At 39.9% G+C, this 19,862-nt stretch overlaps 1 protein-coding gene across 1 annotated transcript in view; it reads left to right on the top strand.

The window, feature by feature from the left end:
• luzp2 (leucine zipper protein 2) overlaps window positions 1-19,862 on the top strand; it is a 128,667-nt gene that overhangs the window by 95,516 nt on the left and 13,289 nt on the right. The window contains exons 6-9 of the mRNA XM_041040308.1: window positions 2,154-2,216; window positions 10,803-10,865; window positions 14,600-14,674; window positions 15,800-15,967. Coding sequence (XP_040896242.1) covers window positions 2,154-2,216; window positions 10,803-10,865; window positions 14,600-14,674; window positions 15,800-15,967 — 369 coding nt within the window. The remainder of the gene's footprint in view (window positions 1-2,153; window positions 2,217-10,802; window positions 10,866-14,599; window positions 14,675-15,799; window positions 15,968-19,862) is intronic.

Raw genomic sequence — 19,862 nt, 5'->3', positions numbered from 1 at the left:
CACACTCTAAGCCCATACCCTGTAATCCCTTCACATGCAAAACAAGCGTGGAAAAGAAGTTGCTGATGAATGCACTTGTTTATTCAGCCTGACATACTGTATGTAATGTATATGAGGAGCGAGGGCCGACTTTATTTGCGGAGCTGTGGTTTCAGGTGTTTTTTCACCGCTGAGGTAATTTTCTTGAATTAAAGCTGGTGAATAAATATTCATTGCTCTCACTCGAGTTCCGCCGGGTGAGTTTGAAGAATAGACCCTCGACTTCAGGTAATTAGCTCATTGATAAACTCATTAGAAATTTTAAATATGATGTTGAGTCAGTGAAAAGGGTTAATAAATCTCCACTGGCCGCTATGATGAAGTTGCGTCTAATGGCATTTGTTTCTTCAGATAAAGCAGAGGCGGTGGACACTTAGTTACGGAACAGCGGAAGTAGTTTCCTGTCAATAATCCAATGTAATGGGATGACCTTTGGGTTTCCTCAGCCATCAGGATGATTTCAGGCCCCATGTACCCTCAAAACATTTTAAGGAACTGTGATCACCTTGCTTAATACTTCCCCAGTCGTTCAGTACACACATACACTTGTATGGTGAGCAATCCTCTTTGCAAGACTTATCATCAAACAGCATGTGATAGAAAAGATGTAACAGCTGAGAAGTGTTAACACGTAGCTCCTCCCTTTATTTTTGCAGCTACAGCTTAACTTTGATATGGCAGATGTTCTGAGTAGCAGTTTAAACATGCTGCGAAGCTTGACACTTGCTACGGTACAAACCGATAAAAGCGTGTATGTAGGCCTACATGTGAGCGTGACATGAATTTCACAGTTGTATGTTTTTGGCTTTTCTTGTTTTTTTGTTGTTGTTGTTTTTCGTGCCATTTGTCTCCCAAGATGTCACACAACTGTGCACACGCTCAAAACCCTCATGTCATATGGATCTTTTTTGTTGTGCACATTGTTTGTTAAGGTGCGGTATGTTCTATTCACTGCATAATATGGTTTTAACTAGTTTTACTTATATATATAACTTGTTTTTTTTTTTATAACATTTCTGAGACTATCAGTTTAAATCACGGCACAGACTTTCTGCCTCAGATTACCTTCTCTTAACTGCGCAGGCTGGAAGCTGTACAATTTTAGTTCTTGTAGACCTTAGTGAAACTTTGGTCACGGTTGATTGTGCTGTTTTATTGGGTCGCCTTACTAACAGGTCGTTGTCAATTCAGAAGAGAAATTCTTTCCTTTCAAATGCTGTTGTCACCGTCAGGCCTCATTCTGCTCTGTTGTTGCATCCTCTCTCTGGGCTGGGCCGTTTGCTGACTACCTTTTAAATATATTGCACTTTACTCAAACGCTGGCTGTAGACAGAAATCTATGATCTTACCTTTCAGGAAAAGTGGCTGTACTATAGTTTAACCGAGAGTATTTGAGTCCAGTCATGGTCCTGAAATTAAGAAAATTACGTAGTTACAGAAGAAAGAAGACTTTTTTTTTTAATCCCATTTTTTAATTTAGAGGTTTTATTACTTCAGTGATGAGGTTTTTGTTATATATGGCACCTGTTAATGAGAGTAGTGCAGTTTTGCTTTCAACAGCTGTTTTTTCTTTTTCTAAAATAAAATATTTTACATCCTCTGGTGACCTGGAGAAGATCATTAATGCTTTAACAAATTTCATTACTTAATGTAACACACTGTTTTGCTGTCTAAGTAAAAGATCAATCTCTTCGGATTGTCTATTAAACTGTTAGAGGATCTTAACTGGCACCAAATAAGGAGACCCTTTGACCCTTATTTTGGCATCTTTCTTCTGGCTGCCAGTCAAATGATTTTAAGGCTTTGCTGATCAGATTTAAAGTTCAGTGGGGGGTCTGGCCCTGATCTACATTTCTGACCTTTTAGATGCCTATGAGCCTGAGTGCACTCTCAGATCCTCAGACAGGGCACTCCTGACGGCTCCTCGAGTCTAGTCTGAAATCGAGAGGCAACCAGGCACTTGTTGTCAGAGCTTCTGCACGGCCAAATGCCCTGCCAGAGAAACTGGGGCCCACTGAGTCAACAGTGCTTTTTATAAAGCAGCAGTGATTTTGGGGGAACATGCCGTGCAGACACCAGTGGCATCACTTCCTTCTCTTTTTTCTCTTTTTCAGAACAAGAGCCTGAAAAACAAACTGCTCTCTGGAAACAAACTTTGCGATGCCTATGCTGAAGAGGTAAGGATATTCATTTACTACATCAGGTTTTATCACAAATGTAATTAATTCTCAGCTCCAGCTGCTTAATTGTTCACGGATTAGGTGCAATTCCTGGTAAGACATCGCAGACAAATTCTGCTGTTAATAAAAAACAAATTATATTGTACATGTAACTGAAACATGCAAAGTGACCATCATTAATTCACTGTATTTATAATAATCTAAGGGTTTAAATTATTCATTAAAATTAAATTACTGAGATCTGAGATTATTAATTGTAATTGTAAGTAGGAAACTCTTGCTGGGATGTTTACATGGAGAAAGATTTTACAAAAAAGACTCACTAAAGGTTAGAAATCGTTTATTCCTCTCACTCTCTCACAAACACACACACACAAACTTGCTTAGTCTTAGATGTCTGTTGAATCTTAGAACAACTTGAGCCCTTTGATGGCTGTACAGTGCAATTTGAGGACCTCAGGTTGTAGAGAGAGCAGCTTCAAGTACACTTTGTCTGACATTTGTGCTGTCACTTCAGCTGTGCTGCCAGCTGTTATGGTCAGCGGTGTGCACCAGTTTCACATCCTTAGTGAAGCCTTGAGCTGAGCTTTGAAATGCCACCTTTGCCTTCCTGCTGACCAGTGCTCATGCTGTAATTTAGCCATGCAGGATCTCACAAGGCAGCGAGTCCTGCGGGCGTCCTGATGATACGTCAAGCCATTGCAGCTGTTGCTGTGCAATCGTGGCTCAGGCTCAGTAGTTGTGCAGCTCTGCAGCTGGTGATTCCGAAGCATTCCCCGTATCCAGGCTACAGTCTGTGGAATAACGTTAGACTTTTACAGCACACAGCAGTGTGGTGATGCAGACAGCTTGATAGATGGCAACCTTGGGGTGGAGATGGAGATTTTTCTTCAGAGAGTCCCTGGGTCTGACCTCCCCTAAGGCAGCTGAGGCTTGTTTGATCACTGCTACTGAGGATATCACCAAGGTTTTTGAATGACATAACAATTGCACTTTGAGGTGAGGACAAGCAATTATGAAGCCTTGCAGGCATCAGAGGGGAAATTGTGATATTTGAGTCCCTCAAATTAGTAATCTGTAACCTCAAGTAAAAAAAAAAGATTTCTGACTTACTTACCCATGTGATCAGATTCCTTCATTTGCCAAACGTTTCTCTCATATCTTACGTCAGAAATACCTACAGCCCATTACAGGTCCACAAAGAGAATTTAGTGTTTAGAAGCTCTTGATGTTGAAGAGCGTTTCATTGACCCTGACGTCTGCTCCAACACTAACGTTATTCTTGAGTTTCTATTGCGACACAGGAAATTAGTGTTAAAATAACAGGCCTCTTTCAATCCACACATCCTTCAGCTGAACATTCCCTGACATTTAACCTGCTAGGCTTATCCAAGCCATCATCACATATTCAGGCTCTGAGATGATGATGGGACATTTGACTACGCAGCCAAGTCTAATTATAACACTTCAGGAAAGAGCTGGAAAGAGTACAAAGGCTATGAAGGGGTTCTGATTGAAGCTGACAGCAGTCCACACTGAGCTAGAATTTTCCTAGCAACAGCAGTGGAAATGATATGTTGATAAAATATAAGGGGTCGGCTTTATGCTTGTGGATGATAATATCTCATTCTTAGTACTCTTTAATACTGAGCTGTGTTCTTGTTCACTGGTTCGTTGTTTCCTGATAATTTCCGCAGAGCTGTTATCAAGGCCGGTAGAGTGCGAGCGCTTTAAGGAGCAAATAGCTCCTAGAATTTTCTTGGAACACAGGTAGATGGAGGTCACTGTCTTCAGTTCCCCTGAGAGGCTATAAAAGTTGATGTAAATCAGTGGGAGGCACATTCTTCCATGCTCCTGCTTTCCATCCTGGAAAGTTATTTATGTTTAAAGAGGAAGGGTTATAGACTGAACCTGTAATCACACCATAATTACTGCAGAGGGACAGAAAGAGATGAATACTAAAGCTGCAAAACAACTGCTACCAGAGGAAGTAATTGCAAACATGATCGCTCTATTACAAGTTTGTCCACTGGAAAGGAGGTAAACATACCCCCCCCCCAAAAAAAACAGAGCTTCTGTTTATGGGGTCTAAATTCTGATATGCGCTCCAAACATTATGTGTGAGTGTTTATTATCAACCTTTTAACCTTTGCACTTTTCACTTTATCTCATACATCATAACAGTGGACACACACCCAAAACTTTGAAAGTTGAACTTAGATTAACCCTTAAAAACACGTTAACTCTTGAACTCTCTAGAAATCATCTCTTCATGCTTCAAAGGTCTTTTCAATTAAGATTTCCTCAGAGCATTGAGTGAGTCAGAGTTTAAAAAAAAAAATTGCTAGAGATAAAATCTTTGAATCTTAAATCACAGCTTTGAAGCCATGTCCAAGAACTGAGATTAGGCCAGATCTTTTTTAGCTGGCCTTGGATAAACTTTCTAAGCACAAGCTCCTTTCGTTGCACATGATACAGTTTGAGATTTTGTATGAGTAAACAGAAGCATTCCTTTATGTGTGTATTTGCATTCTCATCTTGTGAAAATTGGCTTTGGGATTTCCTGCATTGTATATTGGAATACTTTTCATTTGGTGTGGTAATCGTTTTTCGAAAGCTGCTTTAACTTGTGCTTGGCTTGTGGAGGATCAAGCTTTGTGCTCTTAATCTGTTTTGTGTGGTGAAAACTTCTCAGCTAAAAAAGGATGAAATTACATGTTAACAACACTGTAAAGGCGGTTGTATGGTTCTATATCTTTACTGACCACAAAATTGATAACTTAAGGTAAGTTATGGCTAAAACAGTGCCATCGTATCCATGCCTAAAATATTAAACGTACACTGTGAGCTTTATAATACTCAATATAGTCATCATTCATTGTTTCATTGTCAGTCATTGTTTGCACTAAATTTATTTCAAACAGTTAAAAATGGTAGAATTTTGTTAGCCCAGAGATATTTCATAGTGAGATGGATGGAGGCACCGTTCTATGCCAAGTTTCTTTTATGAATCTCGAAAAACAGTTTGGAAAGACTATAGAGGAACTGTTGAATGGGGATAGGTTACTAGAAATAGTGTATCACAGGCTTAGCAAGTTCAGTCAGGAATCCCACTGGCAGGCAGCCACTGGCCTGACTCAGCTGTGTATTTGTTCACCAATCGCAAACACTTGACAAATCCAGCAGTCGATTTAAATTGAAAAGGAAACTTACCAGACCTATGCGACTCAGTTTTCCACCTCTGTTGCCTACTATTCATATCTCTGGCTATTTTTGCTCTTTATCCGGTTCATTGGAAAAATGTCATGCAACCTACCTGAACCAGACAGTGATGTCCTCAGGGGAAACATCTGATAGCTCAGAAAACCAGAGTCAGTGTCAAGGTTAAGACTTTTCAGTGAAGGAGACGCTGTTGCTCATTTTTCCTCAAGAGCACAAATTTATCACCTATTTGCTATTCTGTCAAATTTATGGTCTTGCTGCACAGTCATCATTTGGATGAAGGATGCTGTTACACTTCAGCTCTGTTATCACTAGAATTACATTTCATTCTTTCATCGCGATTTTATGGAAACACTGAGGAACCTGATTCTTATGCAGACAAAATATTTTACATTTGATTTCCTGTGATGACCCATTTCAAGGTGAATGTAATTATGTAAATAACTCTACAGGGTGTTTTGAATGGAGCAGCATGCCATCATCATCATCATGTGTACTTTGGGGCAATTTAATGATCTAGGAAGCAGACCACACAAGGCATAAATACTGAAACATCAGTTATTTAATTTTCTTCACTTCCAATTATTAATAGAGTTTGGATGTGTGTGCATGTGTGTGTGAGAGACAGAGAGAGAGAGACATATGTACAGTATTTTCTGTGCTCAAACACCATTTCTATTAATCTGAACTGGCTAAAGCACAACAGTTTTATTCTTGTGCTAATCAAATGTATCTACAGCGAGTTTAAAATTGCATGTATATTGATTTATACATATTGATTCAAGTTAGAGAATTCGATTCTGAGGTCGGTGTCATTGTGTTTCTGTGACGGACATTTTTATTTATTTTTTGAGATTTTATAGACAAAACAAACGATCGGCAGATAAATCAACACTTACATTTGTTAGGTGCAGTAGCAGTTTGTTTACATTATGCATTACGTTGGAGACAGTAAGATCAGGTATGGGTTGCAAATAAGAACCAGGGAAGATGTATAACCACTTTTGGGTTTCTGTGTCTCATCACATCTGTCCTAGTCATTGCTCACCATGTGCATTTACAACATATGTACTATTAAGACATATATGTATTAGTTTTTTTTGTTCCAACGTGCAGTTGTCCAATCAGCCAGTCAGGTAGCAGCAGTACAGGGTTTAAAATCACACAGATACAGGTCACATCGATTTGATGTTGACATCAAACGTCAAAATAGGGAAAAAATATGATCTCAGTGACTTTGACTGTGGTGTCAGACAGGCTGGTTTGAGTATTTCTGAAACTGCTGATCTCCCGAGATTTTCACAAACAACAGTCTCTAGAGTTTAACTCAAAATTGTGCCAAAAACAGAAAGCATCCAGTGAGCGGCAGTTCTGTGGAAGGGAACGCCTTGTTGATGAGAGAGGTCAGAGGAGAGTGGCCCGACTGGTTCAAGCTGTCAGGAAGGCTACGGTCGCTCAGAGAACCGCTCGTTACTACTGTGGTGAGAAGAAAAGCATCTCAGAATGCTCAGTAAGTCAAACCTTGAGGTGGATGGACTACAACGACGGAAAAAACCCCATCAGGTTGTAGTCCTGTCAGCCAAGAACAGAGATCTGAGGCTGCAGTGGGCACAGGCTCACCAAAACTGGACAGTTAAAGATTGGAAAAATCTAGCCTGGTCTGATTAATCATGAATCCGTGGACTCAAACTGCCTTGCGTGGTGGTGGTGTAATGTTTTCTTGGCTCACTTTGGGCCCCTTAACACCAATCGATCACTGTTAGAAAGCCACAGCCCATCTGAGTAGTGTTGCTGCTCATGTGCATCTCTTTACGGCCACAATTTACCATCTTCTAATGGCCGCTTCCTGCACGATAATGCACCATCTCACAAAGCAAGAGTCGTCTCACACTGGTTTCATGAACACGACAATGAGTTCAGTGTACCTCAGTGGCCTCTCCTGTTACCAGATCTGAATCCAGTAGAACACCTTCGGGATGTGGTAGAACAGGAGATTCACAGCATGAACATGCAGCTGACAAATCTGCAGAAACGATGCGATGCAGTTAAGGAACGTCTGTGAAATTCAAGGCTATGAGAGAGCAAAAGGAGGAGCTACCCAGTGTTAGTATGGTGTTCCTTACAAAGTGCTTGGCGAGTTTATGCAGTTAAATATCAGAGCGGCTCAGGCCTCATTCAGGAATCAGAAATCAGAATTCAAAGCAGAGTTTCTGTACATATGAATGTTTGATGTTTGGCTGCTTTGATAATGCATTGTTTTGTGACATGATGTATGCTCCCAGCTTCAGTGATGGACCTTGCAATACAATTAGCTATGTGCACAGGGAGCATACAAGAGCAGACTCTTTAAATAAAACATGCTGTTCTACTTCATTCACTAACCATATTGAATAAATCAGATTATCCTGACAAAATTATTGAAATAAAATATGTACTTTCAGTCAGTATGTTTTGGCTGTCAGCCAGTCACTGGTCCGCCTCAGCTCGAGTGCTTCAGCCAATCAGACACACTTCACAAACAGGGCAGTCTGTTTAAATGGGGAGGGAGCTGTAGCAGGTCTGTGATGCCTCTGGCTGACGATGTCTGGACTCTCTGCGCACCTACCACCACCCTGCCATGTCACGTCACCTATTTGTATCTGCTCTTATATAATGTGCAGCAGTTGTGCTGTTCTCTCACAAGCAGGATTTATGGTACAGTGAGTTATAGGCACAGACTGTACATACAAAACAGATCTGTTCTATGCCAAAAGTAAGCCAGTGCTTTGTCTTCTGTGTTCTGCAGTAACCATATAAGCCAAATTTTATTTAACTTTCATGAAATAAAACTTTGACAATTACTGTGAAATGAAAAAGTATAAATAGAAATGTAGTGCATTGTTTTCAGCCGAGGCAGGCAGCTGTTTCCACCTCTGATAAACCCACCGCTGCCTGCCCAGCACCGAGCTGGTAAACACGGGTAAACATTTAGCAGTTAAATATTCATTTACATTTTGTAGGAATTGGTATAGAAAAAAAAAAGAATGAATATTGGACTTTTGTCAAGTAGACACAAATATTACAGGAAATGAATGCTAATGTTGTTCTGTGTCTGTTGGATGTGTTGCCAACATATTTGCCATATCAACTTTATAAGGTAGAGATATGTTTGCTGTGTTCTCCCCACCTGTACAGAGGATAGGCCCAAAATTCATAAACTTTAAATAAAATATAGGTACACAATATTGTCACTTAAAGTTGGTTTACTAAGTTGGCAGAGATAGTTCAACTGACACTAAACAAGACTGAATAAATCACAAAACAGTGACCCAAAATATTATAATATCAAAAGACCAAATCCATCTAGAATCTGGCAGAGTGCTGCATCCTCTGTCTCTGATCTTGTCATCAATAATAAATAAATAAAAAATAAACAAAGCAGAATGTAAGTGCCAAAGACATACTGATGGACACATTAACGTTTCTGTCCTTGGGATATCTTGACTAGAACTGTAATAGTTTTGTCATCATTTTCACAAGGACGATGACTCAGTGATAAATTTCTTGAACATTTCAAAAAGGTTAGAGAGAGCTGTTAAACAGCACCAAGCTTCTAAAATACTGTGTCATTGATTTTGCTTTAGTTTTTAACTATTTGAAATACAGGTCCCACCCTTGTAGTGTCTGAGCAATCGTGAACAACAAGAGAGAGATGCTGCTGTGATTCTCCTGGGCCGAGAAGACAGCTCGCATGATTTATTCTGGGTAAATAATAGACCAATGCTTTGGCAATTCCAAGAGCTCAGCACATTTAGAGATTCTGGTATTTGCATTTGTAAGTTCAGCGCTCCACAGCGTATGACTCCGTGGCCTCTTTATGAGTCAGTCTATTACCAGCAAGTATCTCAAAAGCTGCACTTAACTGAAATAAATAAAATGAATTTGTTAACGTTTCATTTTATGACCTAGGCCACAGAAAATGGACTTAACGATCTCAAATCAAATATACTGGAGTGAGTTGGAGTTTTGAAGTTAGCTGTGTGTTTATTTAACCTTACAGTTGTTTATGAGGAGACCTAGGATGCAGTTTTTGAATCCAGTTACACGAGACAGAGATGGGTGTCTTGGGACCTGGAAGCACCCTGGGAAGAGGAATAACAAGATAAAGAATCTCATTTAAAAAAAATAAATAAATAAACAAAAAAGGCACAAATACACAAAACCCTCTGGAGTGAATTTGTCTCACAGCGTAGTGTTCAGTGGGCTTTGGTGAAAAATTAGATCTAATGTCACTTTTTACTGCCTGTGTCAAGGAAGTGTAGAGATAGATGTGGACAGATAGAAGGAAAGAGATATATAGTGGGTAGATAGATAATCAAGTCCTCAAACTGTGGAAAAACAAGTGGAGAACATGATTAAAATACTATATTTGTTTTTTGTCTTGTTTTTTTCTTCAGATAAGATAGGGAATGTTGCAGTTCCCTCATCGATCCACACTTGTGGGGAGCCTTTTGTTGTACAGTATAAGTATAAAAGCTTTTTTGCAATATTTGGACTTTTTTTTTTTCAAATTTTCTGTGTTTCCACTAATGTTTTGTACGTGCAAACTGAAAATCCACCAAAAAAAAACAAAAAACAGCTGGATAAAAACGCTCTCAAAGATAGAAGCACAGGCGGCTATACAGACAGATACCGGTAAGTTGACGAAAGAGATATAGATTGAAATAAGATTACAGATTTAAAAAAAAAAAAAGAAAAATCACAGATTCAAGGCTTCACACCAAAACTCTATGAAAACATCTTCTAGTCTCAACTGAGGACCCAGCGAGAAACCCTCTGAACAGCTGCTGAGTCCCATGTGGAGGCTTTCCAGCGTTCATGCTCACATCATGAGCAACTTTGAGGATGGCTGTGTATCAAGCCATGGATGAGACAGCCTCTGTGTTCCATGTGCCCACTGATGTGGAGCGGCACAGTGAATGTCAGGCAGAGCTGGTCACTGCGTACGTTTGGGGGCGGCAAAATCAGAAGTGCTCTGTTTGTGTGTGTGCTGCTTACCAATGACGGGCGAGAGGCCGCTGTAACCTGCATGTTTGTGGTGATGGTGACGGTAATGTGTGTAGTGGGAGTGAGAATTCAGGTTTAGACAGTGGGCAAGAAGCCAGTGCATGACTGCATCATTGTGTGGACTATGCAGTTCAGTGAAGGGGAGATTTGATATTTTCTTCCTCTCAGTAGGGCCTTCCTTTAAGCCAGAGCTTTGCCCAGGGAACACTCACAAAGGAGTCTTCTGCTGCAGCTGGCACAATCCTGCTACGTGATCTAAAACCAATTTCACTATTTGAATAAGCTAACACTTATTTCCTTATCTTCCTCTTGCAGTCCAAAAAAATCCAGGCTCAACTGAAAGAACTGCGGTACGGGAAAAAGGATTTAATTTTTAAGGTAAGCACAAACTGAAGGAGGGGGGTGGGGTGGGGTGGGGGGGGGGGGCTTTATAGTAGCTCCAGACCAGGGGTAAACAGGTACTTCAGCACACCTTGAAAGGATGATCCCATCACACGAGGTACTCCAATTAATTCAGTCTGCAATTACAAAGTCCCTTCCAGCAAAGCAGCAGCCTGAAAAGGCAGCTGACCGGCGCTTAGTAGTCCACATACCGGAGTCCTGTCCTCTGGCCCTTATATTGCAAGGACTAAATGTTCTTAGATCTGAGCACTCACGTAATATTTATTGGCATTTACTGATAAATGGGCTGACCTTTAAGGCCTTGTTTGTGGTGTTAAAATGTCAGTCGACATTTCTGCCTCTGTGATGCCAGTTCTTAAATGTATGTTTTGATCCTTCAGACCCATCATTCCTAAAGCTCTGTCGGACATTAATGAATAAAAAGGACTCATTCTCCTCAGACTGAATTTTATGCTTCTAGTCCAATGTCTGAATATATTGTCCCTAGATGTCCTGTTCCTTGTTCTATTTCTAGCCTGTGAATGATGGATGCATTGACTTGTTTGCTTGGTGTCACTGCTCGTAAATCGTTGTCTTCAAATTGCATCAGTCAGTCACCCGAACAACGTTATTGCTCAATGTCACCAAACATCTCATGTGGACCTTTAAAACATTATGGTTTCTGAGATTTGCAGTTGCAGAAGGATGAAGCTAATTTGATCGGACGCTTTGTCTTGTAAAAACAGTCATCTTTGAGAGATGACAGACAGTCTGCATTTTCTCTGATGGAAAGGTGAGAGGGAAATGCATCCTGTCCCTGTGACCCCCCCGGCTCCCTCTAGCTGTTCCTGAAAACTCATCTGTATTCCCCATATGCTGTGATCAAAAGCCCAGCGGGGGAAGAGGGAGCAGGAAGTAGAGAAGAGTCACTCAAGTTACGGAAATGTCATCAGCCTCACAGGGGGGATGTCAGTCAAGGCACCTTGACCGGGAGGCAATTGAATTGGTTATGATGGCTGTTGTACCACATCAAAAGGCTTTTTGCAGCAGAATGTCACAGTACACAGAAACACAAGAAGCTCACAGGACTGGAGACCAAACAAAACCAAGGAAACTCTTGTCCTAATTATTTTATCTTGGGAACCAATCTGTCTTCCGTAGAATTGACAGGTATTGTCATGAAAGAAAAAGATCTGCGAAACCATAAAAACAGGAACTGTTTTACAAAATGCAATAAGGCAGACTTTAGAAACGAGGACATACTGCATCTAGAGTACCAGAAATCAAGCCAGGATTTCCCGTGTTTTCTTCAGTGGTGAATTTTCCATTAATAGCCCTCAGATTGAAGGACAACCTAAAAAATAGACGCGACTCTGTGAATCCAAACCATGTGGTCTGAGTACTGAGCTCTATACACTACACAGAGGCAGCTTCCCCTTCAGTTGCTTAGTCATAAGATTAAAAACTTCACAGGAACTAATGGTGCCTTCCTTGCGTTTCCCTACGAGACAACATTTTTTGGCAGACGAGGCAGATGAGCCGTATTCAAGGCTTCATCATCTTCCCTCCATCAGTCCACTTTTAAATGTGCCCTTAGAGCTGTTTCTCCTCCTGCTTAGAAGAAAAACAGAAAAGAAAATGACGGCTTGATGCAGTTGCATGCCTCGTCTAGCAGAGTGGCTAGTACCCCACTGACCCCGCACCTCTGTAATGGACTCAGCACAGAAATATGGAGCTTTAGACTTGGAGGCACTAACCCTGAAACTCAGCATTTCTTGGTCAGTGGCTATGCGCCGGCAGCCCTCAGAGGACTATCAACTGATGATGCTCTTTGTAATGGATGGATTGATAGAGTGCTTTATTAATCCCAAAGGGAGACTGCAGTAATAGCTCTCTACTGTAATTCTACATACAAACACACAGTCTTCAAATCCATTTGAAGACAAACTAAGAGCAGGCTGCATTTTTCTCTGTGTGCTTGTGAGCCAGTCCAGCCTGGAGTCATGATTATTCAGGACTCTGCGCTTTCTTAAATCCAGCATTTGGTGTTGTTTTGCAATATTTCTTCTGAATGCATCACATAAACATATGGAGAAATGTTTAGGGGAGCTGAGAGTGCAGTATTTCATACTAATATTCTGAAGGATTCTTTTGGCCAGTTACACTATCATTTTAAGTCCACTACCAGTGATTTAATGGCAAATATCTAATAATACGTTGCCATGCTCTTTAAAATTTGAATGTTAAAATGTCTTTCTTTTTTCATTTATGTTGAAAATAATTCAAATCTATCTATCAGCGAATAGTTATGCCTTTCATTTGCCATGAAGAGATTATATACAATCCCTTGTGTCCATGAACTGTTCCTCAGCCTTTATTACCTTTAGATTTCCTCTCGAGTGCAGCTCGACAGCTACAAATGGCTTTGTCCCAAACTCTCTGTAAATGAAAAAAAAAAAGACCTTCTGAAAGAAAGATCTGATTCTTTGGCTTCTTTGAAAACCCGTAGTGGTGAATGTTACCCTGTCCTTGACTTTCACTGCATGACTCATCTGTCGGAGAAAACTTGAACATCATTTCAGCTGCCCTGTTGAGCGGCAGAAGTGACAAACATGTTCATCATTAAAATTACCACTGTGCTGGCAGAAATCGGGATGAAAATGAGACGAAATCGGCGAACATGTCAGTCGTCTCCCACTGTGTCACAGGACTCACTGTGGTGCCACATAAGTCTATAAAACTAACCAAAAACAGTCAATCAGCCTCATCGCCCATCTCTGAAATTTCATACACTGTTTTGCGGAGACTGCTGTTGCTGTTTGCTGGGTTAGCTCACCTTTCAGAATGCAAGTCCATGCGGTTTATCATTTGAAAGGCCAGTAAAAGACGCCCACTAAAAGTTCATGGCTCAAAGTCCATCACCAAGGCCACTCTACACAGACTGCATGCAAATTGTCCAAATACAAGTTTTCTTTTTTTCTCGGTGATAAATGTATCAATAATAAAAGCCTCCTCAGAGGGAGCTCTGCTGATCCTCATACGGAGTTACATTGGCTCATTTACTGGGAAAAAAAGGGGGCCTTTTGTGTTCACAGATTAAACTCTAGCAATGATGCTCATTAAGGGGTTTGATGGTTTCAGGAGGTCTGCTCTTTTAACTGCCAAGATTAAACCTTTCTTCTGTCTTTTCCAATGTGGCTTTGAATGAACTTGTGCTTATCTGACTGTGTATACCCTCTGGATTCTGTACTTTTCTGTTCCATGAAACAGACCACAGGTATTACTCGCCAAAGCACTTTGGTACTAAAATCAAACTAAGAATGAAATCATTGTAATGCAGCTATGATTACGGAGGTTTATGAGATCCCACTACTTTCCTGTTTAAACACACACGCGCTGAGTGCTAAAAGCATATCATGCACATGAGGTTTAGTGCTCGATCAATGCGTATGAGTGTGTGTGTGTGTGTGTGTGTGTGTGTGTGTGTGTGTGTGTGTGTGTGTGTGTGTGTGTGTGTGTGTGTGTGTGTGTGTGTGAGATGTCATAATACAGATTTGAAAAAGTCAGGACAAAAGTGATGATCTGCAGAATAATAAAGAGGAGCTTCAGTCCTTTGTGCTGTAGATTTGTGCTACTGATAGTGCTTTGGAGATGAGGTAGGGATGGAGACGTGCTTTGTTTGCACAGAACAAAGCAGGTTCAGCTAATTCAAAAGTCATGTCTTTCTGCAGGGGCAGCAGCTAATGGACTTGGAGCACAAGTTAACTATTGCCAAGGAAGAACTGGAGAAGACTGCACTGGATAAGGTGAATAACAGCAAAATCACCAGTGAATTGAATGATTTCTTTGTCTTTGTTATGATACTTTCACAACATTTCTTTATTTGTACAGTAGGTTAAACCCTGGAATGCTAAACACCGAATAGAGAAATAGCATCTAAATTATTTAATGAATAAAGTATGTGACTGTGTAAATCCCTGTTTTAGAGACTGAAGCTTTGAGGATGGAGGAAGTGTAAAGGTAAAAGAAAACTCTCAAAATAAAGGTTTTCGTCCTCTGTAATGAGAAAGTCGTCATTACTGAGGAGGTATTTTCTAAAAATGTTTGGCTTCAGCAGGTTGAACACATAGCAGCTTTAATTTATGAGGGATAATGTTATTTTTATATGTGTTTATTGACGCACTCACTGGAGGCAAAGTATATGAGTTAAAAATGCATAGGGAGAAAAGTGCTGATTAGGAAAACGTAGGTACCATAAATTCCGGACTATAAGCCGCTGCTTTTTTCACACGCTTTGAACCCTGCGGCTTTAACAATGATGCAGCTAATTTATAGATTTTTACGGACTAACGGGAGAGAACAACGAAGACAATGAAAGAGAGACAGAGACAGTGTGTGACAAAGTAATTCTGAGGCTGTTCAATTCCGACACTGAAGAAGACGACTTCAGTGGTTTTACCGCGCAGGAGTGAGAGGAAGATAGCATCAATGACTTTTCTGACTTTTCTGGTGTTTTTTATTTTTTTAACCAGCCGTGTGCGGCCTATATATGTAAAAAAAAAAAAATTCTTTTTAAATTAAGTGGGTGCGGCTTATATTCAGGTGCGCTCAATAGTCCGGAAATTACGGTAGTTCTGGTGCTCAGCTCAAGAGTACTGATATTAGAGGCTGTTGTAAAATAATTAAACCAATCATTCTGTCTATTATTATTATTATTATTATTATTATTACTGTAGGTAAATGATCTTTCTTCTTATTTATTTCTCTGGCGAGTTCCGCTTCATGTCTTGCCTAACGATGCCTCCTAGCTGTTCTAAAGTCACTTTAAAGCATGGCCTCCCGTGACTTTGATGCATAAGTAAATTTCTCATGTGGATGCAAGGAGGGATTCACAAATCTTCTTGTGTATGTGTAATCTTGTTTGGGGACAGGAGTCCCAGCTGAAGGCGCTGAAGGACACAGTTCACATCTGCTTCTCAGCTGTCCTGCACAACCAGCCCAGCAGCAGTCACAGATTTCCCACCTCCCCCACCCACTTGTTCAGATACTCATCACTCATCAACAGCTCCAGAGTCACCTTTCAGCAGCCACATGCCAAGGTATTTCAGTATTCAACACAGTTCCATCTGATTTAATGTTTATCCAGAATAAGGCCTGGGTGTTGTAAAAATCCAACCTTTTTATATTTAATGATTCGGGCGAGTGACATAGTCTGCTGTATATCTAGTGTAGGTGAGGTCCTGCTGTCCTTGAACTAACAGTATGTCTCACTCTAAGATGTCAATATGTGCTCTGCATAGGTGTTAAAGGCAAGTGTTTGTACAATGTGGAGAGTTTATATTGTTCATCTTCAAGTAAACAGACCTTGTAAATATGGCTTTTTAAAATGCTTTGATACTTTGAAAATACTTAAATTTCTTGTTTTCTCGTTTCTTGCGGTTGCAGTGGTGTCACAGTCGTACTTTGACTCTACTTGCAAAGCACATTTATTAATCAGGTTAAAAAAACAATGCCTCTCTCTTTTCTGTCTCTTGTAACCTCATACATATTGCCAAGCAACTAAGTAGCTCCAGTGACTACTATATTAATCAAGTGGCGGCACTGCTTTTCATTATCTAATCATTTTGATCTGTTCAAAAGACCATTGGGCTGCATTTCTGAACACGTATTAACAACAACAACAAGAACAACAACTCAGGATTTTTAGTTATTTTACCATGTGTTTGTGGTAAATCATGACCTCTGCTTATTTCATTTGGATAATTATGTTTTGATTTTTTATCACTCTGATAATGCTGAAGTTGAAATTAGCAAAAAATAAAATAAAAAAACAAACATTACAATAAACACAAAACACCTTTAAAAGACATTCCTTTTTTAGAGAGAAAGTATAATGGTACAGTCTGCTCTGATTTATTACTGGTGGATTTGTACAGATATGGATATGAAATCTTTCCTGACGGCACATTACAGATTTCACACATCCAATATTTAATTCTGCACTGCTACAATTATTGTTAAACTAAGCAATAATATTACCAGTGAACATTTACTGCAGCTGCAGTTTAAAAAAAAATAATAATAAAAAATCAGAGCAACACATTTTGTACCGTACGTGTCATTATAGTAGTCATGGCTGATTGTAGTGTTGGGACATTTATTTATTTTTTTATCTATGTCCATTCATTGTGGCCTTGAATTAATAATGCACGCTGAATGCAAAATGCATTTCTACCGTCCTTTAATATTTTAAGAAGCATGACCAATGGGCCTTTTTCACAGCAGAAATTTCCACTTGTCATAACAGGAAACGCTCAGGTGTAATTAATACCATTAACAATGGCTCTGTTCCATGTAAGTGTATCAGTTGGCCATGTCAAAGAGCCAGCATTCAAAACAGAAGTGCCCCGGAACAGGTAGAACTAAATAGAGTGCAGCCCTTATTAATCTCATTAATTACCCCTGTGGTTTTCCTGCCCTGTGTCTGCAGTGAACAGGCCTGTAGCCCTGAGTTTGCCTCCCAATATCTGGTCAATTTGGTTGTTAGTGCCACAGTTTAAACACTGCAGTTACAGTGTCTGAGGATGAAAATGAGATAAGTTTGTTTTGCAAAGTGAAAATGGAAAGCAAGTTGGATTTGGGATTTGCTTCTGTAATGGTGGAGTATAATTTTCCCACTGACTTTCCAGGTAAGATAAGGCAGGCTGCTGTTTTTTTTTTTTCCCCCTCTCCTCTCTGTGTGTAAACACTTTCAAATTGAAATTCATTTCACACTGTAACTCCCAGCCAGGTGACATCATGGAATATAACTCAGTGCCAAAATATTCACCTCACCGCACATCAGAGCGCACATAATGCACCGTCTGCGATATGAATTTAAGTGTTAGCCGATTATTACCTCCTTTTCAAGTGGCTATTTGTCAGTCTGATGCCCTGAGTATCACTCTCAGGAGAGAAATAGCCCAGGAAATAATTACTACCAAATATAACAGTTGGGCAAACACGATTCCAGAGGTTGTTCGGAATAATAACATGTCTAAATCAAGTAGCAGTCTAAGTAATTTATGTCACTCTTTATATTCTATGGTGCTGTAGCTTTGGAAGTAAAGCCCAATTACTTTAGGGCATTATGGGAATTTTGGTATGTTGGACTTGAATGTTCTCTATGAAATTATTAATTCAATGTGACACAGTCTTTGTTTGCCTCTCAAAGTCAAGGTCACAGCAGACTCAACGAAGAGCTCAGGATTTAATCCCTTTTAGGAGTTAAAAAAAAAAAAACAGTGACTGCTAAGAGGATTCATTGTAAAAATAGGATTATGCCTTCAGTGTAGATTTTACTTCTTGTTTTGCAAGTGAATCTCTTTGACATTTTAGATCTAATGTCAAGTGTCAATGTTTTACCTAGTCAGCACCTTTATGTTAGAGAAAACAATACTGTCTGCAAAACAACATTTCTACAAGTATTCATGTTACTCTATAGACAAAAAAAAAAGAAAGAAGAAGAAGAATATACACGTTCCTTTTATTTCATGAAAAAATACTTCATAGCACCTACACTTATTTTTCCCTCCACCAAGCAGTCATGTCAACCTCAATCAGAGACGGTGTTAGTTCTGATTTCTGAAAAGCAGTCGCTGCAGTCACTTTGAAATGATCAAGTCGGCCACAGCACCGCTGTGCCTTATCTGCCGTGATCCTGGTGAGCAATTCTGTCTTTAAGAGGCTTTTCTCTCCCCAAAGTAGTCACAATTTACTCTGCGTCTCTTTCGAGGGGGGCCTAAGACATTTGACATGCCAATTATGTTTGTTGTTTGTTTGTTTTTTTTGGTTTTGTTTTTTTATTCTTATTTATTTCTTATCATGCTTCAGCACCATCATCACCACGGCTGTCATCACTGTCCTTCTGCTATGGCGTCACACAGAACAATATTCTGTAATTGACACTTTCTGTCCACATTTACACTCTTGTTGGTGTTTGCGGTAAAGCAGGATGATCCCATTATAACAAGTGTTTATTTCTCTGTCATCTTCTTTGCGATGCTGTGAGCTAAATAAATGCAAGCACATGGGCAAAATAAGCATCTCACAAAGGAAAAGACAAGTACAGGAAACACAAGATAGGTGTGGGTAGTTTTTTTTTTATGCTAATGAAGTTATTACATCCCACTTCATTAGCATACAAATAGCAGCTCTCCACTTGTGAGCAGTTGCTAGCTCCATTATCTCCTGTAGGCGCTGTATACTTTGACGGGCAGTCTGATAAATCTGAGCGCACCCTCACTGTAAAGATTACTGCGGTGCTCCATCTGTCCACTTTGCCTGTGCATGTGGAGGTGGGTCAAATCTCATTTAAATCACTGCCAAATTTATCTCAAATTAGGCCGTAAAAAAACAACACACAATAGCACTTACTGCGCATAAAAGAGCCAGCAGCTGAGAAGTTAGGCAACAATCCACTGACAGAGAGGCAAATGTCAAGAACTTAGCTCTTTGATGACCACGTGCTGTTCCTCATTATGCTCATTAACAGCATGAAGGAGCTCAGTTGTTGTTGTTACGTCTTTTATCTTAGTTTCTGTTGTGTAGTTTTGAACCTGACATATTAGTATGAGTGAATTGTAGCTGAATGCATTTAGTTAGACATGCTAATATTTCTGAGAACGCATGGCTAATCGCATGCTAATTATTGTTGGTGATCAAAAGGCAATTACTTTACACGTAGCTGGGTATAATAGCATCACCACCAATGTTGAAGGGGGGGGAAAAAAATGCTCCAAAGCTTTTATCATGGAGCAAGCCTTTATCCAATCAGAGGGTGATAAAAGATACTGTATTTAAGTTTCATGAGCACACTTAGTCTAAAATCTGCTTTGTGCTTTTTAAATCCAAAGTGGGTAAGTGCAGGGATGTTTGTTCAAGCAGTCACTGACACCACTCTGAGATTCACACTCGTAGTTTGAGTAAACATAATGGGCCTTAAGCTTTGGTAGA

This window comes from Toxotes jaculatrix, chromosome 1, assembly GCF_017976425.1.
Source record: "Toxotes jaculatrix isolate fToxJac2 chromosome 1, fToxJac2.pri, whole genome shotgun sequence".
NCBI lineage: Eukaryota > Metazoa > Chordata > Actinopteri > Toxotidae > Toxotes > Toxotes jaculatrix.
The sequence above is the reverse complement of the archived record's forward strand: the minus strand, read 5'-3'. Positions and strand labels throughout refer to the sequence as shown.